At 42.0% G+C, this 27,767-nt stretch overlaps 1 protein-coding gene across 3 annotated transcripts in view; it reads left to right on the top strand.

Annotated features, from left to right (window-relative positions):
• The window catches only part of LOC115389579 (protein sidekick-1-like), a 300,042-nt gene that overhangs the window by 242,005 nt on the left and 30,270 nt on the right, over positions 1 to 27,767 (top strand). For all 3 annotated transcript variants that reach the window (XM_030092998.1, XM_030092999.1, XM_030092997.1), the window contains 6 exons: positions 3,638 to 3,788; positions 8,320 to 8,560; positions 8,830 to 8,945; positions 15,544 to 15,730; positions 16,795 to 16,893; positions 22,370 to 22,564. In XM_030092998.1, the coding sequence (XP_029948858.1) occupies positions 3,638 to 3,788; positions 8,320 to 8,560; positions 8,830 to 8,945; positions 15,544 to 15,730; positions 16,795 to 16,893; positions 22,370 to 22,564 (989 nt within the window). The remainder of the gene's footprint in view (positions 1 to 3,637; positions 3,789 to 8,319; positions 8,561 to 8,829; positions 8,946 to 15,543; positions 15,731 to 16,794; positions 16,894 to 22,369; positions 22,565 to 27,767) is intronic.

Below are 27,767 nucleotides of genomic sequence, written 5' to 3'. Positions count from 1 at the left end.
CACACTTTTCATCACTCGCAGCCACACTGAAGCATCGTTGCATTTAGAAGCAACAGAAGTAACAAACTCTCCCTCATGGCTCTGCGTGTCTGCCGGTCTATGTTGTTGCATCTCTCGCACTGACTGCAGGTTTGGTACCTTCAGACGACTAAACAACCCCGAGTGGCACGTTACAGCTGAAGTGGAAAGAGTGAAAGATAATATAGCTTTCAGTTCTGAAACAAGTATCGTGAACTTCTACATACAAGCTGAAATTGAAAGTTTTTCCACTGGCATGGAAGTGCAAATTATTCCAAAAAAAGATTTTTTTTTTTTTTTAATGTAGCTTCTCATGTGACCCTTAGTTTCAGTGAAACACATTAAGAAATTTTTTTATGAAACATATTTGGCTTTACCATAAATGTTTACTGTCATGATTCAGGGGTGTGAAACTCCAGCATTTTAAGACATTCCCCTTAAAACATGACATAGGTCAAACTGAGCAAAGAAAATGCCAATATTTGACATATTATTCAACTCTAACCATCCAAGTTTTCAGCACTTAGAATACGCTGTTGGGGTTAGCTTTTAACCCTAACCATGCTGGCCATATCTGGCTTTAAGACCTGTAGAAAGTGTTAGTTACCTACAGCAGCACATTGTTTACAAGTTAGAACAATTCTGCTTTATTATGGGTGCTAACGTTCAAGTGGTTTACAGACTTGTTCAACTGATCAAAAATGAAGACATTACAACGCAGAAGGTTCATGCTCACATTTCTGAGGGTGCAAATTTCCATAAAATCCATTTTTGCAAAATAGTAACCACCCCCTGCTGTGACACCAGACTGGTAAATATCAAGCTGAACGTTTTCCCTTCATTTTACTACAAGTAAAATACAAATGCATGCAAAATTGATCACACACTTTCCACAAAATCCATAATTAACAGCTTGAGATTCCCTCAATAGAATGAAAAACTAACCTTGACATTCTATATCACTTCTCACAATACAGGATTTCTGAAACCTTTGACGTGTTTTTTAGGACTTATTGGGTTTCTTTGACACCGACACTCTTTCATCAGTACTTAAATGGGCAGCTTGCTATATGAAATCCCTGTGGTTACAGTTACTGCTGTCTCTTGCTTTTCGACTTCTGGTTCTGCTCAAACACTAAGAAGAAATAGCAGTTATTGCTTTTCTGATATATTTACATTTTGCTGTGGACTGGATTGAACACAGTTGTGTTTTTGTGTTGATCCATGGGTCATACATATGACTTCTCAGCTTTATGTAGTCCTGTCTTGAAAATTACTTCATTTCCACATTTTCTTCATTTTTTGTCATTTCAAAATCACAGTGAATGTATTCTTATAATCGTCTATAATTTCCTTTACTGCAAAGATCACAAATCTGGGCAAAATATTAATGCCAACTGTGAGCTCAAGTCAAACTGAATGTGATGCAAATTCTGGTTTGCAACAGAATTTGGAATCTTCTTCCAGCTGGCATCCATCCATCCTTCATGCCACTTCATCCAACTCAGTATTGCAGCCTGCTGGAGCCAAGAGTGCTAACCACTGCACCACTGTGTGTTCCCGCAGGCATTACAACAGACAAACATTTCTCTTCATTACTTATTTATTCTCATCAACTGCATGAACATGCAATCTACATTAACAAAATAAATGTACTGTTGATAACCACAGCCTTTACAATAACAATCAATGTTAAATATTGCATAAAATATTAGAAACGGAACATTTTCCACTCATGGACTCAGTTTTTGTGTTTTTGTGAAGTTTCAGACTTGAATTAAAGATTTTCTATTTCTGCAGGCACAAAATAACTTTTCTCACACACAAAAAGTTTTTTTTTTTTTTTTTTTTTTTTGTTAGGCATTTTGTCTTTATTGGAAAGTTGCAGTAAGAAGGCAAGCAGAAACTGGAATGGAGCTCAAGAGAATGATATCCAGCGAAGGTCTGCTAGACTCAGTCCCGGTGACATTTCCATCGGGATGTGTTGTAACCACCCAGTCCCTGGCCCACGCCAACTTTTATATGCAATCCTCCATGTCTGCTTAGTGAAATCCAATCGGACATGATTGTGGTAACGTTTCAGAGAGGTTTTTGAAACTGTGGATGCGCTGACAAACTGGTCTCAAATTTTATTCTGTCAGAAGCAACTTAAAGAATGTTTGACTGAAACGCTGGTTCACAATCTGGGGTTCGAGACCCTCTTGGTGGTGCAAGAGATCATAGGCCGGGTACCAGTCTTTGCCTGTGCTGACATCAGAATCGCATTTGTACATGTGAAGGAAAAGTATAGTTAGACTCTCTCTAGTATCTCGAGCAGATTTTGGAAACTGCTTTCAGTTTGTGTCCGCCAGCATTTGGCTTCTCAGTAATGTTTTGGCAGAGACTGGAAACAGTGTCGGCTGTGAGGAAATCCTTGTGCTGGAGTACATAAGATATGGGTATATTTGGCCATCTGACTGGACCTTTGCTACGTGCCACCTCTTTTCTGCCTCTCTCCTCTTCCACTTGACCTCCACTGTCTCTATTTTTATCCACATTGTGCGCCGGGTTTTCACAGAAGTAAAAAACTGGTGATAAAACTTAGTAAAACTTGTAGATTGTCACATCCTTTCTGCTCGGCTGATTAAATAGCTCTAGTAATGTGTGGACTTTATTTGGCTAGAGGGGCCGTGTGTAATTTGTATCAAGGGGACAGCTGCGGCTTCATTACTTTTATGTCTCCTGACATGCAACGCGACTGGTCAGGATCTGAATTTCTTGCAGATTCCAATTTGTGTTTGCATCATAAAAACAAAAAAAAAAGATTGAAGACAAAAGCTTGGGGCGCAGAATATGGTCAGTGAGCACAACAACCAGAGGAGATATTCAGCATAAAGACACACTGATACGTGCTGATAGCGGCGCCACAAGCGCCATTAATAACGTGACTGGATTAGCACCAGTGTCTCATTCTGCTTAAAGCATAAATAATGGAAGTGTTAGACATAAATGGATCCATTCAAATGTAATACTTTCACAATGGCAGTCAGGTCCCTGATTCATGCACTACTTTCTGCATCAATTTAGTTGATGTACTTTTATCATTGTTACTCATCAGTAAGTGCAGTGAAACCTCAATTAGTAAAAAGCTGGAGTTGTATAGAAAGAAAGTCATATCCTGTTGTATTCTGTCTGCAGCCGGTCTGCATGTTATTTAAATGTTGGAATTAAATGTTGCAGTTTGCTGTTGCCATGCTATTTTAAAATGTGCAAATTTTATTATTTTTACCTTCTGGCTGAGGCTGGCAGTTTTGCTCTCGGAGGCAGTGGGAGGGTGGAAGACAGAGGATAAAATGACTAAATGTGTTTGTACGAAGAAGATTCGCTGCTAATTCTATTCAGCATGTCGTCCATCAATCCATCTGTCTTGTGACTCTGAGGTGAAGGCTGGCTCCACACTGAACGGGCCGCCACTCCATCACTACAGGTGTTGTGAACTTCAGTTTGTAAGGCCATTAAGAATGCTCCTAGTAAACCTGAAAAAGATTCAGACTGTGCGGTCCTAATCGTGCCAAACAAACTAATTTATATGTGTGTGTTGATCAGAATGCTCCTTTAACTCTGCTCCTTGTGCTCACAGGTTCAGGATCCAGCAGGTGAACATCGTCGGTGCCAGCCCCATGAGCGCCCCCTCTCGGCTGATTCAAACCTTGCAGGCTGCACCCGACAAACACCCTTCCAACCTCAGCCTCCTGTCTGCCACGCAGACCAGCCTGCGTTTAAGCTGGAAGGTACTAAAACACACAGCAGATCCTGTCTATGAAACCATTAAGCCCAAATCGTGCTAATTCAGCGTGGATTTTCTTTGGTTCTTTGCTGCACCTCAGTATATTTGACATTCTTTATACATCACTTGGTGTTCATATACATGTGCTCTCAGCAGCAGAAAGACCGAACAAGCTGAGTGTTTGACAGCCTGTAATCAGCGTCCCTCCTGGTTATCAGCACCAACACTAATCTGTCATATTTTCCATTCACCGTGTGAATGGCAAGCAGACCAAACTTCAATGTAATTTTATCCTCACTGTTTTCACTTTTCCGCTCATGTTCCCGCCTTCCATACCTCCTTTTCTCCCTCCATCACTGTGGCACCCCCCTTCTGCTCTTCTATTATGGCATAAATGGAGAGCAGAGTATTTTCCATTTAAGAGTTGGAATGAGAAAAAGAGCCTGTCAAATCAGACACAGACACTGAGGCGCTATGGGCTACCTGTGCAGCATGCTAATGGGATTTTACCTGCATGTTAGCGCCTAGTCTGGGCTATGCTAGGTTTTCTGCTGTAATGGAACCATCACAATGGTTTTAGCTAAGGCTATTATTCTAAGCTGCATATTAAGGGTAATAAAGCTAATGTGACATTCTGTATTATGGCTCCTAAATGCTAAGCCGAGCTAAATCACAAGGGTATTTAAAATGACTGGCTGTCTTGCTTCCTTATCTGTTCAGCAGCACAGGACGACCTCTGTACAATGCTGCTTAAAATCTCCCGTGGAATTATATACTGTGTGCAGACTGGAATTTCTGCCAATATGATCTTTAGGGTAACGAGTTATAGGTGGTCGTAGAAGTCGTGCATAATCATACTTTCTGCCACAAAGGCAGAGAAGATGGTTAAAAGTGTGACGCAGTGGAAGAGAGAGTCACAGAACACGAGAATCAAAGTGAAGACAGACTACAACAGAAATGAAGAGTTCGGATGTCAAGGGTGGAAAACAGCAATATGGTTTCTGATGTTCCCGCACAAAACAATCCTTCAGCACTGCAATTTGTTGCAGGAATTTGTTGACTTATAGTTTTCTTTTTTTTTTTTTTCATAATCAATTTCATCACCTTGTCTATTGGTTTCAAATAAATCTGGCTTTTTTTTAGTTAGGTTATACTTGTCTGTCAATTAAGTTCATTGACATTTCAATTTAGGTCGTTATAATTCAACCGCACATCCTACAGATGTTTGATCAGACTGAGATCTGGAAAGGTTGAAGAACAAGTCAACAACTTTGTCATGTTGTTCGAACCACCACTTCTCCATAATTTCCACAATGTGCTTTTCATTGTCACTGCTGTCGACAAATGTCATTGCCCTGAAGTGTTGCACATTATTTATGAGTTGATCAGTAGATAGGAGACCAAGGTTTCCCAGCAGATCATTGAACATGATGTCAAAAACGATGAAATGAAAACATAATTCATCAGACAGGTCACTTTGGTCTATTGCTCAGCTGCAGAGTTTTCCTGGTATATTTCTCTCAGTATAAGTTTTTTGTTTCATATTCATATACATATTCTGTGGGATCCACAGATTTACTTTCCGCCTCTTACGTCCCTAAAAGTCTTGTTACTTCTTTTAACTATTGTGGGGACTGTTACAGTGAAGGACTCAAAGCAGCTGTCAGAACTCATCACTACACTATAATGGAGTTACATCAGTAATGATTGAATACCTGTTTCTCAGTCATAGCTCCAGCGTAGTGTAGTGGTTGCTGCCCCTGACTTTCACCTTGCAGTCCAGCGTTCGAACGGAAGCACTTTAAGCTGCTAAACAGAGGTTAACAGCTCTCACCACCCAGCTAAAGAGATACACCGAAGAGCTTGAAGCCAGGAGAATAAACAGCATGATCTTCGCTGAACCAGTTCAGGTGTTCTCTCAGTGGCAGGGAAATATTAACACCATGCCAGGCTTGAAAAATACTGACAAGACAAGTGGGAAAGCGAAGCATCACACAGCACTGATGCCCAATGGCTAGTGAATCCGAGAGTTGACCACAATAACCTCCTACAGCAAGAACCAGTGAACATCTCTCCGATATCCAAGAAAGATTGTCTAAGACAAAGAGGTGAACGTCTCCAGGCCCCAATACAGCCAAAAATGAACCAGCTGAACAGTCCTAATCATAAAAGACTTCCAGAAAGGAAGCATCCCATCCAACTACCGGCCGATAACCTGTCTCTGTACAACATGAAAGCTTCAGTCAGGCATCACAGCAGCTAAGATCAACAGGCAAATCCCAACACTCTGTGGCCCTCTCGATGCTTTGCACAATTGGCACTAATACCAGAGGAGCCAAACATCAGCTACTGTTTGACAGAGCAGTTGCTAGAAACTGCAAGAACAGCCAGACCAACCTGTGGACTGTCTCAATTCATTACAAGCACACCTACGACCCAGTGCCACAAAAATGGATACCGGAATGTCTGGAACTGTGACCAAATGCTAGAAAAAAAATTACTGGACTAACAGACATGGAGGCACGAAGCAGTGGCAGCAGAACAGGCAATAGGCACAAGGGCCTTAGAGGTCAGGGTAGGGGTGGGCGATATGGCCTAAAATTTATATCACGGTGTAATTTGAAACTTACAGGGGAGAAGGTATATATCACGGTATAATTTGATATATAAATTTCAGCATAACAATCTTTTAATGGTTACCATAGCACATGGTAAAAGCATGGAAGCAGGAAGCAGTTTTTAAACTATTAAATAACATAAGTCAAGTTACTTTGAATCCAAACCATGTCCAGATTACAGATCAGGGGTTGGCAACTTGATTTGGCGTCGTGCCAATTTTTTTGACCGAGCCCCTTTCGTTGGTGGCTAACAGCTAAGCTAACAGCTGACTGAGGCACCGGTAACGTCTATCAGCAGGCTACTTTTACGAAGTGTCCCTGAAGGCAGCAGAAGCTGCAGGGCTCAGGTTGTTCATAACGCAGAGGATTTCAAGGTGTTTCACAGGTAATGAAGGAGGTTTAGGAGGATACTAACAGGTTAATGGACGGTGTACTGCCTCTGTGAAGCAGCCATCGCTGTTGTGTACTTCTTCTTCAGGGAATGGGGAATCTAAAAAGTTGCATTACTGCCACCCAGAGGACGTAATGTGCTATCGCGGTTGGGCAGTATGACCAAAATCCCTACCGTGGGCCAAATTTATATCACGTACGGTTTATACCGTGTACACCGCCCACCCCTAGGTCAGGGTCTACCATAGTAGATCAGTACCAGTTTGTAGGCTGTGCAAAGATGTCCCAGAGATGGTACAACGCATAGTAGCAGGGTTTTTCATGCAAGCAGACCAGTAATGCATACAACCAAGCTCCTGAGATGTACAGAAACATCTGTGCCCTGTGCGGACTAGAGGTACTCAACTCCCAATGGGACGTTCTCCCAAAGGTGGCTGAGAAACAACAGGGCTAAGATCCTGTGGGATTTCAGCTTCCAGATTGACAAACAGCTGCTGGCTAACCAACCAGATACTGTGCTGGTTGACAAACAACAGAAGACGACAGTAGTTCTCGATGTGGCAGTACCAGCTGACAGCAGCAGATGCTGAGGGTTAAAGCCGACGTGGTTGTCATAGTAGTAGGAATGCTGGGGCAAATGACCCCCGAACTGGAAAGTAGGAGCATCTGCAGCAGATTCCAGGAACAACATCTGAATCCTCAGTTCAGAAGAGTGTCAGTTCTAGGACCAGCTGAGATGCAACACATGTTCCTCAACACCCATTCCTCTGGTACAGGACCCAATGATTAAAATGGTGAATCCACACTGAAAAATATAGGATACTACATGTGCGCACACATGTGAGTTCATGTATAACCCTGCTGCACCAAAAAAAAAAAAACAAAAAAAAAAAATGTATTCAGAATGCCTTTTTCATTAAAAATAAACTTTTTACACAGGTAATTTTCCCTTTACCAATGTCCACCAAAGTATCTGTACATCCTAAAAAGTAAACAAAAAGTGAGTTTTTTTGTAATCTCTAATGGCGTTATACCCTATGGCCAGCCTTAATGTTTACAGCCATCAGTTAGTGTTAGCGCCTCTGGTTGGCAACAAGCTTTGCCAGAGAAAAGCAGCAAATCAAGATCAAGTCGTCTCACCATCCCAATTTGGCCCTTGTCAAAACAACGGTGTTTCCTACACTTGTTCTTTTTTTTTCTGCTTCCAACACATCAATTTACAGAACTGACTATTCAGGGGCTGCCTCATACATCCCACCTCTTGACAGGTGTTATTGTAACAAGACAATCAGTGTTCTGTCTTTTTTTCCTCCACTGTCAGTGGTTTAATAGTTGAAGCTGACCAGTCTATATGGCTTTACCTGCTGCTGAAGGATAATCGCAGTCAGATTTGATGTTTGAAACCTGTGAAAACATGCGTACCTGTAATGTAATTTGAAGGAGAAGAACATAAAAATGATTAATTGTAAAACATGGCAATGTTATTTTCTACTTTTCACTCTCATCTCACCTGTTCTTCACTTTCAGCCTCTGTCGGAGTCTGAGTATAACAGCAGCCCGGAGACAGTGGGCTACAGACTGCGTGTTTGGAGGACGGACGGCCAGGGGGAGGACAGGACTGAGGATGTGCAGGGAACAGGAGGCACCGCGGAGGCCGTAGTTGAGGGTCTGAATCCCTGGACCCAATACCAGGTTCAGATACAAGTCTTCAACTCGATCGGGGCAGGACCGTGGAGCGACACCATCGCGGCACGCACCACCGAGTCTGGTACGGACACAGACCTCATTCACTCCCATCTCCTGTTTGCTGGTGTGCAACGCAGACGTCTTTCGTGTATGACGAGAAATAAAGTGCTTCAATCACCTCCTCCTGGCTCCACTCATCCTACCACCTCTCTCTGCCCTTTACGACCTCCCTCCATCTCAGAAAGGGGAGACTGCTGGAGCGAGGGGGGGGGGGGGAGACGATTCAGATTCAGAAGATTGATTCAGATAGTGAATTAGTATTGAGCATGTGTGTGTTTATGTTTTCTCTAGTTCCATCGGGATCTCCGATGAACGTGACTGCTGAGGCAGTGAGCTCCTCCAAGATCCTGCTCTCGTGGTCCGCCGTTCCCCAGGCGCAAAGAAACGGCGTCATTCTGGGATACAAGGCGAGTAAAATGATCAAAACGGGGAAGATCAGCCCCACTCTGGCATTCACACTTGACCCCCTCAGCCCATTACCGCTCCCTCCAGTACCTTAGCACCCTGCCACACACACACATTCACACACACACTCGCACAGGATGCACACGGAAATCTGATATAAGACGAGCGTGATGTAATATCCAGTAACTGCCCCCGTTTGTTCTTCCTACATTAGTGCTTTTCAAAGCACCAGCTGCCGTTAGCATGAATGGGGGCACGTGTGTGTAATAGTCTGCGTGCGTTTGAAAGAAACTTCACAGTGAAATTTGCTTTCATGAAACAGCCGTTTGTGTTATGCTGTCGTCGATTAAAAAAAATCGTGAAAAATCCACAAAGTTTGCTGGTTTTGAAGAGTATTTTAAAACCTAGTGTGATGTGTGTGTTTACATGTGAATCTGTTTCTCCCTGTAAAGTCCAGATTTCACTGACGCTAAAGTAACCGAGCTTACAGTCGGTCTTTATGTGCAGAGTTAGAGTTAAGCCATCACTTGAACTCCCAGAGCCGGGCTGCCTTGTTTGCAAACCCCGACTGTGACGTGCTTGACATCCTGTGATGTTTCTAAGAAACTGAATGCTTGTTGATGGTGATCAACACTTACTACCAGTCAATCAGCATGCAGTCGTTAATTCTAACTTTAGTGTATCTTACACACTGTATTATATGAAAAATCTGTATAAGTTTTCCCTTTTGAGGGCTCTTGCCTTCTGATCAACCAAAGTTATGCCCGATTAATAAGGAAATTGACTATTTCAGATACTTATATAACGCTGATTGAATCAGGTGTGGAAAAGTGAATATGCTCCAGAGTATTAGTGCTGCTGCTCTTGCAGAAATCACTTCCGATGTTTTGGATAATTGTTCACCGCTTTGTGATATCGGCACGCTAAAATATGTGACCACTTTCTTAATGCAAATCTCCATCTTCTCTTATCTATACACCGTCTACCCAGGGTCATTATCCGGTTGAAAGGTTCACTGATAGTTCAGTTTCAACTTTTCAGACCGATTGCCTCACATTATCCTCCAGCTCTCTTTGATATGATGTAGAATTTATAGCTGAATCATTGACTGCAAGCTGTCCAGTCCCCGAGGCAGCGAATCAGCCCCAAAGCAGAAGCTCTCCAACATTACGCTTCACAGTTGGTTTGAGGTTCTTCTCCTGTCGAGTTCTCTGCAGCAGGCTTTGTTGGTTGGGCTAAACAGCCAAACACCTGCGCCTCTGATCAAACAGGTTTTGTTTTTGGGGTTCTGTTTTGTTTTTTTTTTTTTCATTTGACAAAGAGCGAGAATGACATCGCAATAAGACCAGGGATCCATGTTGGGCCAGTCTGTGTGGAGTTTGCATGTTTTTCCCATGGATGTCTCCAGATGGATGGATAGATATAAACATTGCTGAAAGAGTGACTGACTGTATCTTAGGTTTCTAATACATCATGAAAATGGGGTATTTTCACAGCTCCACTACTTCCTGAAATTAACTGTGCACATTCATTTCCTGTCTTGCATTATTGGCCAAAATGATTAATCCAGGTGTGTCTTGTTTAGACAGCTGCAACAACACACACCTGGATTAATCAGTTTGGCCAATAATGCAATACAGAAAATGAATGTGCACAGTTATTTTCAGGAAGTAGTGAAGCTGTGAAAATACCCCATTCTTTATTTTGTGAGCTCTCAGTTTGAACTTTACTGATTTTGATTATATAACAACTGGATTTATTTGTGATGCTTACACTTAAATGTAAATATTCACCCAGTTTCCCGATTAATGGCTGCCGCATATGCAAGTGAACTGATTACTCTAAATTGCCTTCAGGTGTGAATGTGAATGTTTTCCTCAACTCTCTGTTGGATAAAAGTATCATAACAGATGGTTTGATGGGTAGACGGTCGGTCTGATCAAAAGTCACTGATGATGAAAAATATAAAGGTGAACATAAAAGAGTGTTAATTCAGAGGAAAAAAATGTTTTCTGTAATTTTAAATTTTGAAACAGTGAAATATATTTTGAAAGTATTTTTTTGTATTAAGTATTTTGGGTTTACTACACTTGAGTAAAGTGTAATATGTCAACTGTTAGTGTTTGGATGTTTAAAATGTTCTCAATAATAAAAAGTAGCTCATATTTATAGAATCTTAATATTTCATAATATTTCATGAAACCAAAAGTTTTTCCTGTTTATCTTTCCCAAAGGAGATTTATCTGAATAAAACTTAAACTTCAAGGTAACTTTATTATCACTGGGAGGCAATTTTGGTTCATAGACAACAAAGAGAATAATAGAAAGCAGAATATCAGTAGTGAGATAACAGCTTAGACAAATTTAATTGACCTACATTTGATGGGACTGATAAAAAATGATGTGTGAATGAAGCAACAGGAGGGATTTACCCCACAGAGAGGATTTCAAACGTGCCTAAAACCTTTTATGTTGTACATTGGTAGTTTAAATATTAATTGACATAGTTTGTGTTGCACTTTTGAGTGCACACATTTCCCTAACAACAACTCCATTGATAGCGTGACATTATTCCAAGCGTGCAGCTGAAACTGTGTGTGGACGCTTGCATGTTTTTCATGATGAGTTTGTCGACTTCAGGGCAGATCAAACTATTTGGGTTTCAGGAGACTTGAGGGAACAGTGCCCTCCCGGGCTTAACTGGCTGTCATGGACACGTCAAAGTTGTTTCTGTTAGACTCAACAGTTCATAATTTTCCTCACAGTGACTGATTTAGTTTGAATAATTTGGAGATATTTTCTCTGAATGCCCCGGGGAATGAAAGGCTTTAGATTAGAGGTGCTCAAACTTTTCACTGAGGGCAGGATTTGTTAATGTGAATCTCCTCGAGGGTCAGAAGTCCTTGGTAAATTATATTAACTATAGAGAGTTTTTAATAATAAAAATAAGACCTTTTAGGGTAGAACTAAATACTTAAGGCTCTGTTGCAGTATTTTGTGTGTTTATGTCTTTATGAATAAAAACATTGATGTTATTTTTAATGTACTGACTGACTGATTTCATGAGAAGTGAAGGAGTGCTGCACCTTGTTAGGATGAGTTTAAGCATTACTGCTCTGTACAGCGTGTCTGGCATCAATAAATAATCCTCAAATTAGGTGTAAACATGTCATCTTCCTTTGAGAACTGTCCACAGCTAATTGGATAAGTCACAGTTAGTGCAGGAATCTAAGAGACTCACATTGTAAAAACTTTGAGAACTGCTGTCTCGGATCTCATGACTCAGTAAGCGCATTGTTTTGAGTTGTGATTGGCTCAGTCAGCATGTCTGTTGCCACCATGAATGCATTTCTTGCAACAATTATTGATTTTGTTTGTGCTAATATTACCGCTAAGGACAAAGTATGGACGCCATATAAAATCAGACCTTGGACTGTGATTGGCCAGGGAACCTACTGTTGGGCATACCTGCCTCACATCTTTGCATATCATCATTATACGCTCCAGTAACAAAGAAGACAACGAAATGTCAGATGTGTAAATCACATGTTCCACTTGTCACCCACCAACCACGCAGATCTGGATCCCCTCACTCAAAACTGATGCATAATGTGGCTTAATTTTGCCCGAGTCTCCCAATCATCCGTGACGTAAACGTTTAGCAAAAAGAAAGCACATGCTAAATATTTGTACTAATATAAACATGGTATTGATTGAACCGCTTAATCTTCGCCCAAACACAAGATGGAGGAACAAAGATTTAAAAGGGAAGGAATTTAGCCTCAATTCCTTGGACATGGTGGTGTTATAAATACATAAATCTGCACAAGAAAACAGGCTGTGACTGTGCGATATAAACCAACCAGCTCCATCCAGTTTTCATTTTTTATTTTTTGGATTTTTTTTTTTTTTTTGTTTAAATGTGTGAAATCCGGGTCATAGCAACCACCGTGCCCAAAGCACATCGCACGCCACATCTGTGTATTTTCTTGTGTTCTCCCGAGGAACACACTGAGCTGCATGCCTGCCATGTTAATAGATGAGAAGTGGCTGCCAGCAGCAGCTCTTTAGCACCTTCTCTTCCCGAGTCGACGTTGAATGGTGGCCCCGCTTCCCGCTGTGCGTGCATTATGACTGTTTTTATTTTAGACTCCTAAGCTCCTGATGACATTTTCCTCAAATTGTTGTTAAGTAGTTACTGTTCATGTCGGAGTTCGTAAAAATGGAATAAAAATGAGAGCAAAAAAATAAAAATATTAAAAAAATAAATAAAAAAAAAATACAACAGAAAAGAGCATTTGCTGACATTTTCACGTCAATGCCTGATAAATCACAATACGGACTGCTTTGTTTTCTTAGCTGTTGGAAACTAGTGTTATTTTAATTTCAGGATCTTAGTTCTTAGACTAAAAGCCTGACTGTACTCAGCGTGTTTTTTTGCTTTTTTCTCCATCAAACATTCACCTGAAAGACGTACACAAAGCTGAAAGATGTGATGTGATGCTTCCAATTCGCCTGAGCTGAAAACAAATCCCTGCCGTCGCTGAGCCGCGTGGCTGCACACGCTTACATGTCCCGTCTCTGACTTAACCGCGATGAACATGAGCACCGCGTCGTGAGTCACTTCCTCAGACACCAGTTGAGTGCTGTTAAGCAACTGCAAGGTCATCAAATCCACAGTTGCGCAGTCTGAGGCATGTTTGACTCATGCATGAGCACAATTTGCTTCAAAAAGGAACTCTATTGAAAGATTTCCAGTTTTTAAGTGGCACACAATCTGACGAGTAATACAAGATTGCTGTTTACTGAAACCACACGGTAAAATACACCCAATCAGGAAATACTGGATTGAACGTGAAACTTTATTTTTTTTTTTTTTCTTTCTTTCCTGGAATTAGGTCTGACAAATTGTGTAATTTTTGGAGTGTAAAATTCAGTTTGAGGTCTGTTGCTGAATTTGTCACCACAACAGTAACGCGGAATCAGAAATAAGAGAAAAATGCTAGATCTGATTTGCCAACGTCTGACTGAGCCAATCAGACTTGAAGTGCACACATTTGACGATTTGGTGATCAAACTGTTGAAGTCCAGCCAGCTACAGGTGCTGGATGTTGCAGTAGCGAAGTGCTCCACTTTGTTGGCAGGCTTGTTGCTAACTGCAGCTCCCTGCTGTTCGCAGGTTTGTCAAAGCTTTTTCTTCGATATTGTAAGAAACATCTGCCTGCTGTGGGTCAAACATGATACTGTAAGACCTGGAGGTTGTTCAAAGCTTCACGGAGCTGAACAGAGATTCTGATGGTTTATTTACTATAGATCTATACCTTCCACTCAACTGTATATACTTTTTTTTTTTTTTTTTTTCAAATCCCATTACTTGGCCTGTGAACGCTGCACAGTGGTTACCTGTGGCTTTGTGCTTTCGTGTGGCACAGTGGGTTTGTCACAGCGGCCTGGTTCACTTTGAAACAGCAGAAGAGCCCTATGATGTGGACAATATCTGCAGTCAGGTTCTTTGATATTAACAGCCTCTTTTATGTACAAATAGTCTAGTGTTCCTTTGATTCCAGCGTTTTATTGCTGTTTTTAAAGCCACAAATGCTTGTGTATATATATATTGATCTGCCATCTCTGAATGAGCCTTATGAATAGCTGTTTTTCTACAGTTTATCTGAACAGCTTCTGAAGCTCTTGTTAACCAGGATGAGTGCATTTTATTTCTTCCAAATTTGTCACAAATAAAGCCACCAACCCATTTACCAGCAGAAAGCTTTTATTGGTAGAGAAGTTCACTTTACATGGGCGGCGACTTATCGCAGCCGCGACAGAGCTGAAAATGCTCAGTAAACAGTGAAACAAGGCCGATGTCTGACTGCACAAGCAGCGAAATGAGAGAGAAAGCGAAATCCAACTTGACTCAAGTTAAGCACACTGAGACTTTACAGTGAGATTTATGTGAGATTTTTCAGTGAGATACAAGTTGTCTCTGAGTTTTCACAGAGAACTCATGTTCGGGTTTTCTGACATGCACACGGAGAAAAATGTTTGAATATGAAGGTTGTCAGGCTGAAATAAGCATTCTTATTCCAATCTCTTCATCAACTTTGTGTCTTTATTGTTGCCCTTGTTTTACTGACTTTTGGGGGTCTGAAACTGACAGCGTTCTACACTTGTCGAGTTCGACTTACCTTGGGGGTGGGAATGATTTAAAATCTGTTTTTCAGTGCTGGAGTTGCAAATAGGTTGTGGGTTGGCAGTTTCCTGTTGTGAATAATGCTGGAGCAAGTGTCCATCCATCGGGATCCACACTCACAATTGTACCTTTTTTCAAGTTTTCGGACCGGAAGCAGAACACTAGTACACAGTGAAAACCCACACACAACTCGAGCATGCAACCTAAATTAATTCCTTAGTTTCACTTTTCTTAATGTCTTTTTTTTTTTTTTGGGCCGCCAAACAGGTTTTTCAATGTCAACCACTTTGTCAAAGTACTGTGTAGACACTGTGAGGAAAGCATTGTGAATTTGTTCATTTCTGATATGTTTTCTTGACTGTGCATGTGATTCCATGTGTGAAATGTTTTCCTCACGTCGCCGTTTGCAGGTGTTGTACAGCCAGAAAGACTCAGAAGGTCCCCCCAGTGTTCAGGTGGCAGAAGGCGAGGGGAGCGTGTCGCTGCTCCTCGGGGTCCTCCAAAAATACACCGTGTACGTGCTGCAGGTGCTGGCGTACACGCGGCTGGGCGACGGCCCCCCCAGCAACCCCATCCTGCTCAGAACCAAAGAAGATGGTACGGTCCTCTTCACCACTAAGACGACAGAGTGAAATTCATATCAGTCTATTTTCACAACACATAGATTTGATCTGAACTGGGAAAGATGACTTAAATAATAGAAAATCTTCCACCTAGTTTTTAATGTTTAGTAATTCACTTTTTGTCTGCTAATTTCACTAAAACCATGTGCATCATTATTAGAAAATATTGTTATTTACAGGCCAGATTGGAAGCTCAGGCGGGCCAGTTTTGACCTGCAGGCTGTGTGTTTGACAAAGCTTCTCTCACACATTTGCCTGTTTCTCACCTCTGGAGCGCTTCTCACCTCTGCTGTCGGCACACACATGCTGCACTGGGTCATGTCACATGTCCGGTCATGGACCGCATCGCTTCAGTTACAGAGATCCAGTTATTACTGGAGACTCTCCAGGATGGAAGCAATTGGTTCTTCCTTTTTTTTTTTTTTTTTTTTCTAGATAATGTAATACAAGAGCACAGGAGCTCGCACAGAGCTTTCAACACACACACACACATACACATACACTCACACACAGACTCACACACTCTGCAGTCACAGTGTCACGTATGAAAAGTTTTCCTCATTTCAAGATGAAACAAGAACATGAAAGTCAATTCCTGACAGTGTATAATGAACTTCCATCCTGTCTGTCATACATGTACTGTACACACACTCATACACACACACATACACACACATTGACATTGACATGCATTTGCTGGTCTGGAACATGCACTTTTATCAAAAACAAAGCCCTGGCGAAAATGAAAGAAAATTCCATTTTCTGTTTTGTGTCTTTTACAAGTGCCTCTCAGGAATGTGTAAGACGCTGACACAGTTTCTCCGTCTGTGTGTGTGTGTGGGGTTGGGGGTAACAGCTGTGCATACAGCTGTGCATCTCAGTGCCATCATATCAGCGTATTAGAATACACGAGCCAGATGCTGAGCCGCTCTCTTGCAGCGTTCTTTGTGTGCAGCTCTTTTCGCAGGTTCTTCATACCTGTATGTTAAAATCGTTTCATTCTGCTGCCTAACTCCCATCTCTCCTTTTTCTCTCCAGTCCCAGGCCCCGTTGTCAGGATGGTGTTTCCAGAAGTACGACTGTCATCAGTTAGGGTGGTTTGGCAGCCGCCCACGTTTCCCAACGGCATCATATTAGGTACAAAAAAGCAAAACAGGAACACACACACACACACACACACACACACACACACACACACACACACACACACACACACACACACAAGCGCACACACACACACACAAGCGCACACACAAGACGCTTGCAAAACGTTTCAGAGGATTTATATTGTTGCACTGTGGTTTCTGCTTGTAGTGGGAATGCATTTATTTTCAATTGCTGAAGGACAGCTTAAATAGAGCCACACACACACACACACACACACACACACACACACACACACACACACACACACACACACACACACACTGCTGTGATCGTTCAAGGGAAGGAAGGAAGTAAAAGCCGTAAAATGGAAAAGAGCTGATTCTGTTTTAGCTTTCAAATGAGGGTCAGCTCTCTCCACTTAACTGCTGAAGTTTGTTGGTGTTTGTGTGTGCGTTTGTATATATATATATATATGTGTGTGTGTGTGTGTGTGTCTCAGTTACCCAAGCTGTGCCTGGAAAAAGGACTGGTGCAGGTGCTGAAAGCACATTTCCAAAGTGAGAATTAGTAAGAACAGACTAATGAGGGAAAAGAGAGGTGAGAGAAATGTGTGAGCTGCTGAGCTGGAAACAGGGAGAACAGAAGGGGAGAGATGGCGCAGAGGAGATGCATAGAGGTGAGAGGAGGGACAGGTGTGCATGCGTGTGTGTGTGTGTGTGTGCGTGTGCAGTGAAGGCGGGGTGAGGAGTATATTTGTGCTCTCAGTGGGGGAGGGAGTCAAGCAGGACAGTTTGAGTGATGTGTAACTGTATTGTTGGAGGGAGGACATTTAGTGCGACACCACTCTGTGGCAGAAGGATGAGTGGGAGGGCAAATCTCCCTCTCTTGATCTTATAGACACACACACAAACACACACACACACACACACACACACACACACACACACACACACACACACACAGATGTAGTCCTGCTGTGTCCTTGCTGTGCGTTTACGCAGATACAAATAACTGTAGTGTGCCTGGTCTCTTTGCTGTCCGTGATGGTCTCATCCATCCATGAGGTCCTTTGATAGAAGGTGGACAGAAAAATAACAAGAGTAGATATTTCATTTGGCTTCTCATAACCTTTCTTTGAGTACACTGTGAACACACATACATGCACACACGCACACACACAATGTGCCTGACCGGGACATGGCACTGACTCTCATTCATTTCCTGCAGGCTTATTCACAGCTGAGCTACTCCTTGCCTAACTGTCAACTTAAGAGGACATTTTATGCTCTTTTTTATTAGCCATCGCAGTCCTTGGTGTCCTCATGAAATATTAGTAACATGCTTGACACAACGAAAGTCTTTTAAGGTTGATTCCCCCGTGTGCATGCTGACGCAAGGAGGCAATCACCGTCTCCACGGCAACCATCATGTTTCTCTGAATAATATGGCAGCAGCACAACAAACGATGATGTTTGACCTGGAGCCAGACTGAGACTCGCATCTGATGGAGGCAGTAATACATTTTCACACATGCAAATAATGTCTGAAACAAACTGAAACGTTGCAGGCCAAGTAAAAACGAAACTGAGACTTTTACCCTCAAACATATATGTTTGAGAACTAACGTGTCTGCCAGCGCTTGGCTTCATTGTAAAATTAGACAGTGGAGAGGAAACTACCGGTATCTGATGGGGCTCAGAGGGGAAAAAGGTGCAAGTCACTGCTGGAGCACACCATATGAGTCATGTCGTTTTGCCAAAACCTTACAGTATGATACAAATCACAAATTCACTTAATGCCACATGAACAGAAGCTGAGAAATAACTAGTGCTGTCAATTTTAATCGCGATTAATCCATTGAGGTCTGCCAATTGGGTCAAAGAAAAGAACTAGAGGATAATAGTGTTTTTTCCTGACATTGGGACTGATTTATGAGGATTAGGTTCTTCATTGCAATTAATCTCAACTTTAAAAAAGTTAATTGTTGACAGTTCTCCATGAATTAATCACGATTAATTGCGATCAATGCGATTAAATTGCGATCAATGCGATTAAAACTGACAGCACTAGAAATAACATGAAAAAAGAAAGATAATAAGAAAACACCATTTGAATTTGGATGAAACCTCAGACATTTGCCCACAGTGGCTGTGTTAAAAGAGAGTGCAAACACTTAATGAGAAGGGACAAATATCGGACCTTGAATATGATAGTGTGGCTTTAAGTATTTTTTTTGGGGGGGTGGTATACTCTTGCTTTGCAATGTTAGTACTTCAAGTAAACAGAGGAAATGTCCACATTTTTGCAACATTTACTCTAATTTGTATTGACATTCCAAAGTTTAGGTTTTTTGTCCATCACAGCAAGTGTTGCTGCATCACCTGCTACAAAAAACTCCCTTCACACTTTTGTATATTCCCACGAAAAGTAGCTCACCGCACCAGTTTGTGCAACAATTGTACAAACGGTATCAAGAACAGTGGTATAAATGCCTGCATTAGAAAATCTTCTGGTTTGGTGTTCACGTTGCTACACAGAAATCCGAAACCCCGGCCAACTTTTTATTACTGTAAAAGTCTAATCAGGGATTCATAGATAATTAGTTTCTCAATGCGAGAAGGAAAACATTAGGAGAATATCACAAATTAAAACTGTGGCAATAAACAGTAAATTAGAACAACCCAATCAAGTCATCAATATTCCCTCTAAGTTCAGTTAGCGCATCCATATTCCTGGCATTTGCATCTTTAGGGTTTACTGAACCTAAAATCTAATATGAATGTAGCACAAAACCATCCATTAAACAGTCACAATAAAGCATGAAATATTAACCAAATTATCTACGAAAGCATGGAAAGCCTGTATTCTGACTCACATTCGGTTTGTATTTGAAGGAAACTGGGTAATACACCTTGTGAGCTTGTGTGTGTGTGTGTGTGTGTGTGTGTGTGTGTGTGTGTGTGTGTGTGTGTGTGTGTGTGTGTGTGTGTGTGTGTGTGTGTGTGTGTGTGTGTGTGTGTGTGTGTGTGTGTGTGTGTGTGTGTGTGTGTGTGTGTGTGTGTGTGTGTGTGTGTGTGTGTGTGTGTGTGTGTAATACTCCAGCAGTATATTTGACCTCTCTGTGGGTAACGGTGTCCACAGACCTTTTGCAAGGTGAAACAATAGCTGGAGCACTGTAAACACACACAGGCAGAGCCCTATCTTTCGCTGGTTGAAAAGCGCAGTGTGAGTGTCTCTGTGAGTTTCATACCCATGCTGTTGCCGTTTTCCCATCCAGCGCCCACACTGCTCAAATACCAAATGTGCTTGTGCACTTGTGAGTGCCCAAAGGCATACTGGTCCTCTGTGGTCAGGCTGGTGCGGCAGTGCAGTGCTATCCTGAGGGAGCAGAAAACAATTGCATGATTGATCGCACTTGTTCTTTAGAGAAGGTACAGAGCGCCGTGTGCTTACATAGACATGGAGCTCCCGACATGTGACCTGACACTGAGAAAGGAGTCTTTTCTCTGAGTTTACGAGACATATGGAGCGTTTTCGAACAGCATGATCAACGTGTGTGTGCGTGTGTGTGTGTTTAAATGGTTTACATTTAATGACAAGAGTAGCAACTCAAATTGTCAGCAATTACTTTGACTTAATGTAGTAGAAAGATTTTTCAATGACTCACTCATACGGCCTATCAAATTCAGTTATTGCCCTTTATCTTGACCATTTATAATGCGTTATTAATTTCTTCAGAATTCTTCCAAAGCAACAGCCGTATGTCAATAGCCGCTGGATGCATGAGACATGAAATAGTTGGTGCTATACACACAAAAAAAGTTGAAACTTGGGTATGAAAGTGATGACGACTTCTGCTTCAGACTTCTCAGAATCAAAGAAAATCTTTAAAGCACAACAGAATTTGTGTGATTTAATATTGCTGCAAAAATGATAAAAATCTTAAATTCTATTCTGTCTATTATGTTTTCTATTATTAGAATCATTGTGATTCTTTAGGAAAATGAATATGTCTAATTAGTCTTGAAACGGTCATTTTTTGGGAAATGAGACATTATAATTGTAGTTTTCTGCTTTCAATGATATCACACAAATAGCATAAAATTGCATCTTTACATCTTTTAAGGAAATGCATTAGTGAGAAAATGTAATTATCGATGGCGGAAGTTTTCATTCTCAAATGTATTTCAACAAGTTCACCAAACAGCAAGTCTTTGGATTGTGTGAGTTCTCCATGGACAACCCACACACACACACACACACACACAAAGAACATGCAAGAGGCCCACAGAGGCACAACACATATGTGAGCAGCTGCCTGCCGTTAGTAGACGGTCTTTGAAGCTACAGTACTTCTACAAGTACTTTGTAGCACCGTGCGAGAGACGTGCATTCATTCATGCTCCTTTTCATCAGCTTCAACTAGTGAAGTCCATTGAACAGATAGAAGTGAGAATATGTATGCTGGCAGAGCTCCTTCAAGAAGCTTTATACTGCACCAGGAAGTGGTGTGTAACAAGGTATTCCTTGAATATTAAATCTCATTGAAAAGAGAAGAGAGGGACTATCACTTATGTAACACTTACACGATCTCTATGTAGCACACATTTAGCCTCCTGTATGTGACTGTGCTGCTGCCCTAATGATATTCACTCCAGAACATAATGCTGTGCTCTGACCCAATTGTTTCAGTGCAAGAGGATTTGTGATGTAGCTGTTATCCAATAATCTTCCACACGCGGCATTCACATCAACATACAGTCAGACTATCTGATGAGATTATCACCCGCACAACCAGATTAGGCGCCTCCAAGCAGATTATTATCCTGACAGTCTCAGTGTGAACTAATCACATCCGTGCGCAGGATGCAGGGGAGCGCGCGAGGATGCATTAGTGTTTTGTGTATGATACAATCTTCATAATAAGAGCCTCTGTGAGGAGGCCACTGGCCTGTGGAGAGCCTGGACGGGGATCAGTGGTTTGAGTGTGTTGAAGGATGTTGGTGTTATTACATGGCCTGCTGCACATGAGACAGAGAAAGTGACAGAAGCCGTGTTCACCACGGGTCACAGCCAAGGGTACAGCAGAGAGCTTGTACGTTTCTATAATGTCTGTGTAAGGGAACGAAGGGAACGTGCGAGAGCCCACCGGTGTTCAGTATCCAAGTTACATCTTTGTCTTTGTGAAGCAGAGCAAAGACACAACATGAGTTGCATCTTCAAACAATGCAAATGAGGTTTTAAAACCACAAAATCACATGTTTGTTTGTGTTTTTTTTTTTTTTTTTTTTTTGTGGAAATGAGACTGTGCGCTGTGGCACTGCAGAGCCATGTTTCCAGTTTTTTTTTTTTTTCTTTCTCACATTGTGTTTTATTTGATTCCCGCAGGCTCTGTGATCCAACGTAGGCCACAAAACCACACAAGAACACATTCACACGCAAGAAGTTCTCACAGATTTGAACTGCCTCACTCCTCCTTCTGTCTTCCCGTCTGTCCCCTCACCAGGCTACCAGATCTCCTACCGCCTCGACAGCAGGGACCCTCAGCGTTGGACCACGGTGGAGGTGGGCTCCAACGCTCGCCAGTTCACCGTCACAGGACTCTCCTCGGAGCAGAGCTACGTGTTCCGACTCACCGCCCGCACCGCCGTGGGCTGGGGGGAGGAGCAAGAAGCCCTGGTTGTTACCACCGAACGGAGAGGTAAAGAACACACACATTGATCAGGATCTGATTTGCTTCTCTAATTTTAACCTCTTCTGTCAAAACATAGCAGGAACCCAACCTGAATGTCCACTCAACCTTTTTTTTTTTTTTTTATCAGGTGCTGGAAGTGTTTCACCTAAAAATAGGTCTTTGGGTTCAAATTTGAAAAATATTGAACACTGCATCTCACAAAATATTCCGCACTGCAATGTGTGAGGCCTCCAACGGAGCTCTTTTGTGTGGAGCTGTCAGAGCAGCAACAGATACCATCAATAACATCAGTAACGATAACTGAAACGTCTCCATAACGGTCCGCCAAGCTGCTCTCAGAACTGTGCGAGTGTTGACTTTTTGAGAAACATGAAGCGCAGCCCGAGAACTCCTTCCTTTTCAGACCCTCCTTGATTTAACACTTCAGAGCACACCCGGCCACACCCGGCAGAAAGGTTAACCAGGAGTCAGAGGCAATAAATTTGAACCTTTCATCCAGAGAGGGCAGTAAAACACCGATGTCAAGCTCAGTCTTCGGTTACACTTCAGCGATGGCTGCATTCCACACATGTGTCAGGCTTAGCAGTCGTCCAGAGTGGGCTCGAGACATTGTGAACGCTCTGAGCCATCCCCGAGCTTTCCCTGCGATTTCGAGTCAGAATATCTGCAGTGACAACGTCCTGCAGAGACATCGCTCGCTATGTTCGCAGCAAACAGCATGTGGTTGATGGGTCGCTGATGGTGTTGCCTGTAGTTTGAGCGGGATGGAAAAAAAGTCAGTCAGCTCTGTGTGTGTTTGTGTGTGTGTGTGTGCGTGCGTAGTCAGCAATGAGAGGTATATTAAAAATCTTTTCTGCTCTTGAAGCTGATGGCGAAACTGAACTGAGAGGACTGCTATGTAGTGTTAACCACCATATTGTAATTTCACCGTCATTATAGAAAAAAGCTACCCCTGGGGGAAATTCTTTACGATGTTGCTCCACACAGAGCAGGCGTAATTTACAGTAAATAGGATAAATAGAATAAATGAGCCAATCCGTAAATTCCAGAATTGGATATTAAATTGTAAATATCCGTATATGCATGCTAAAGCGCGAAATTGAATAAATAAAAACATTTCATTAGAGAGGGGGTATTTACAAAGAGAAGTTGCAGAGTTATTATTACCATTGTATTATTACAACTATATGTTGTCTGGATGCATTATTTCTTTGTGACTGTGGTGCAGGGCTCCTTTACAGTGATGATTTTTGATCTCAGTGTGTTTTTTATTGCTAAATTTTAGAAAATCATATTTAAAACTCAGAACAAAAGAATACGAATGGAAAAAAAAATGTGCATGCATCATTATTTCTCAGCGAGCGGTCACATTTCCAATCAATCGAAGGCATAAATTGTGCATAAACCTGAAGAGGTGTTCCCGACAGACAGCGATGGTGTCAGGAAGGTGTCAGAGCTGAAATGATATACATTGTTTCTCAAGAACTACATGTTGAATTAAACAGTGATATAAATGCATTGATGAAAACAAAAATAGCAGTAATGCTGAGTCATAGGTGTCAGCTGCAGGCTGTATATAAAAACTTGACCTATCAAAACAAACTATCCAACGAACTCTCATCAATACACTGTTCATTGCCTTTGGATTGCAATAGTTGATATTGAAAGTATATTGAAATGTGAAATAAACACGTGAGTCATGCATTGACCAAGAAACCGTGGTGTGCAACAGGGCAACTGTGAGTTATTTGTGTTTCACTCTTGATGCAGGAGAGTTGGCAGCACTGCTTTACTGAGCCTCCAAAACACATTTACTCGATGTGTTTGGTCTGGAGAAGTAGCGCTAATGACTAAAAGGGTTGGGATCTATCAAACAGGGCTCCGGTGAGCCATCGGCTTAAACAGGTTCCTGTCAGTCTTCCTCAGCTACAAGTTTAACATTCACTGTGGCTGAGGAAGAAAAGACGAGCAGGCTAAATGAGACCAAACCACCACAGCACTTCACAAGTGTTTTCAAACACCAATAAAAATACATCTGGCCAGTACGGTGTAAGAGTCTAAATTACAGATTTATGCACTGATTATCCACTAAAATATTTGACTACATGTGTGCATGTTAACACAAATGACACACTGTCCCTCGGAGTGTACATGCAACGAAGATAAAGCAATGTAAGTTCGACCACTTTGACCTCTTTATCTGTTACATTAACTGGTGTCATGCAGACACACTGTGCACATGGCATGCATCTCATATGGGATTGATGCACCGATGCCACTTTTTAAAACGAGTACAAGTACTAAACAGCCTCTGCATCAACGCTACATGCACCTCCAACAGCTTCACAGCCTACAGGACAAAAATGGCAGTGCGTATGATCTGTCTGTGTACTGCCTTTAAATACTGTAGACTTAGAGACCAAGACCACTGTGTGCCCTGCACACACATGCTCTAGTTCACTGCAAATGCATCCATCACTTTAATCATGTGTAACATGTTACATCACTGGTCTGTGAACCTCAAAGTTCTTTATCATGTAGCATGTAGCACAGCTCGGATGCTGAGCAGGTAGACTAATGAGTGATAACTCTGCTGTTCCGACTGTCAATGGTGATTCAGCTTCTGGTGTTGTACAAACAAGCCCTTTCTCTTGATATTGTGGCAGATTATAGTTTACAGTTTTCTTTCCGTTTGTCATTGTTAATAATCAAGAATCTCCAAACCACAGAAATCACTCTGTTGGCAGCGTTGCTGATGCATAACACCACGTAATACTCGCCAGGTTGTATCTGGGATCTTTTTCCGAGTACAAGTACAAAGTGAGTGTTTGCATCGATATTGGTGCATCCCTATTCATAACACAACAAAGTCCAAGTAAAGCAACTCACTGTAGTGATGTACAGAGAAATAAGATGTGATAAATGAAGCTGAATAAAAAGAAAATCCATGAGGTTTCAAGCAGACACGGGCTGATTAATGCCATTCATTTTACTTCGGTGTTCCAAAATACCATTAGAAAGTTAAAATATGGGAGAGAGCCATATTTATTGTGTAATTATTTTATTTTGTTTTTTCAATGCTCATTCGTTGGCAATTTTCTTTCAACAATCCCAGAGCCAGAAGAGTCTGAAAAGCTGAGTTGAAGCCAGACCTGTCGCCAGACATTTGTCTCAGGGGGGGCATATCAAGTGTATGGGGGGGGCACAAATGTGCGGGGGGGGGGGGGGGGGGGGGGGGGGGGGGCATGTAGCGTCGGCGCGAGGATGGTGCAGTGTGTGCTCGTGCTAATATATTTTGGGGGGTTTTGGTAAAGATTAACAGTGGGTCACCAAAACGGTGGGTTTGGGTATTTCAGCACCATGGACAGGGTGCGTTCGAACTATAGGGGGATCACACTCCTCAGCCTCCCCAGGAAAGTCTATTCCAGGGTACTGGAGAGGAGGATCTGACCGATTCATTGATGAATTCCAATTGGTGTCCATGCTGCTGATATAGCCATTTGACTGTTGTGGTGAAGTTTAACAGTGGGTTGCTGTTTACCAATAAATCCAAGTCGCTGTCCATGGTGCGGAATTAGCCAATTGTGGTGCAGAATATCAGTAGTTCACTCTTTCAAAATGTTTTCAAGGTGCTGTCCATGGTGCCGAAATAGCCAAACCACAGATTTGGTAAAGATTAATTGTCAGTTTTGATTCATTGATGAATTCCAATTTGCTGTCAATGGTGCTGATATAGCCAACTGACTGTTGTGGTAAAGATTAATATTAAAGCAACACTAAGGAACTTTCAGTTTTTGTTGATTTTGGCGGCGTCAGTGGACAAAAGCGGTAGTGTTTTGCCTGAAGAATACTACAGTTCCCATGAGGACTAGCGCGTGGCATCGTAAAATGCTGCTCCCGGTGGCATGCTGTCGGACTGAACTCGCCTACATTTGTTTCCAGTGGCTGTGTGAGGAATGGATAACGACGAGGTAATGAATCTAATGGTGGCTAAACAATGTTATATCATGATGTGATGCATGCCGTAAAGCAGTCCGCACATTTGGAGTTTTTTAGTGTGCAGGGTTCCTACCACCCTCCTCACAGTTGCTTAGTCCGAGTTAAAGCAATACTGACGCCCTCAGGCGTCAAGATTAATATTAAGTCTAAGTTTACAGATAAATCCAAGGCGCTGCCCATGGTGCTGAAACAGCCAATCCACCATTGTGATGCAGAATATCAGTAGTTCCCTCTTTCATGATGATTCCAAGGCGCTGTCTATGGTGTGGAATTAGCCAATCCACCATTGTGGTGCAGAGTATCAGTTGGTCACTGTTTCGGTAAAAATCCAAGACACTGTTCATGGTGCTGAAATAGTTAATCCACCGTTGTGGTGCAGAAAATCAGTGGGCTGCTCTTTCATGATGATTCCAAGGCACTGTCCATGGTGCTAAAATACCCAAACCCACCATTTTGGTCAAGATTAACAGTGGGTCTCTATTCATTGATGAATTCCAATTGGTATCCATGCTGCTGATATAGCCAATTGACTGTTGTGGTGAAGTTTAACAGTGGGTTGCTGTTTACCAATAAATCCAAGGCGCTGTCCATGGTGCTGAAATAGCCAATCCACCATTGACGTGCAGAGTAGCAGTTGGTCACTGCAGACCCATCGCCAGACACTTGTCTCAGGGGGGGCATATCAACTGTATGGGGGATGTGTGAAATCCACAAGCAGATCAAGGCATACAAACAACAAAAATCTACAAGTGTTGCATTAAGGGAAATTATCAGTTCTTCAACATTGTGCAGTTTGTGGTTGTGACCACACAGAATCATTGTTACTGGGCTCTAAATGTTAGCACACAATAAAAAGTGTGACCTTTTCAGTACGTGAGAAATTTATATATGTAGAAAAAAAGAAGATGAAATGACATTTAAAAACTTTGGCAGACTTGGCAGCATTGTGAAAATTGAAGTTGCCAGGTATCAGCCCCCCTGCAGAGGGATAATGAGAGTCAGGACTTTAATGACTTGAGGGTACGGGCAACCGTAGTCAATTAAAACGGGATGTGTTGCTTGGCCGAGTCCTGAAGTTTCGTGAAAAATTCATGATGAGACAAAAGAAAACTTGTGGAGTTGAGTCTGTTCGTGTCATTATATCCTTGCTGAGTCTGACTGAATGAGTAGCTTCTTTGACAGACTGTCTCATAGCACCGGTTACTCTCAC

The sequence above is a fragment of the Salarias fasciatus genome, chromosome 6 (assembly GCF_902148845.1).
Source record: "Salarias fasciatus chromosome 6, fSalaFa1.1, whole genome shotgun sequence".
Classification (NCBI taxonomy): domain Eukaryota; kingdom Metazoa; phylum Chordata; class Actinopteri; order Blenniiformes; family Blenniidae; genus Salarias; species Salarias fasciatus.
This window is presented reverse-complemented; position numbering and strand designations above follow the sequence as displayed.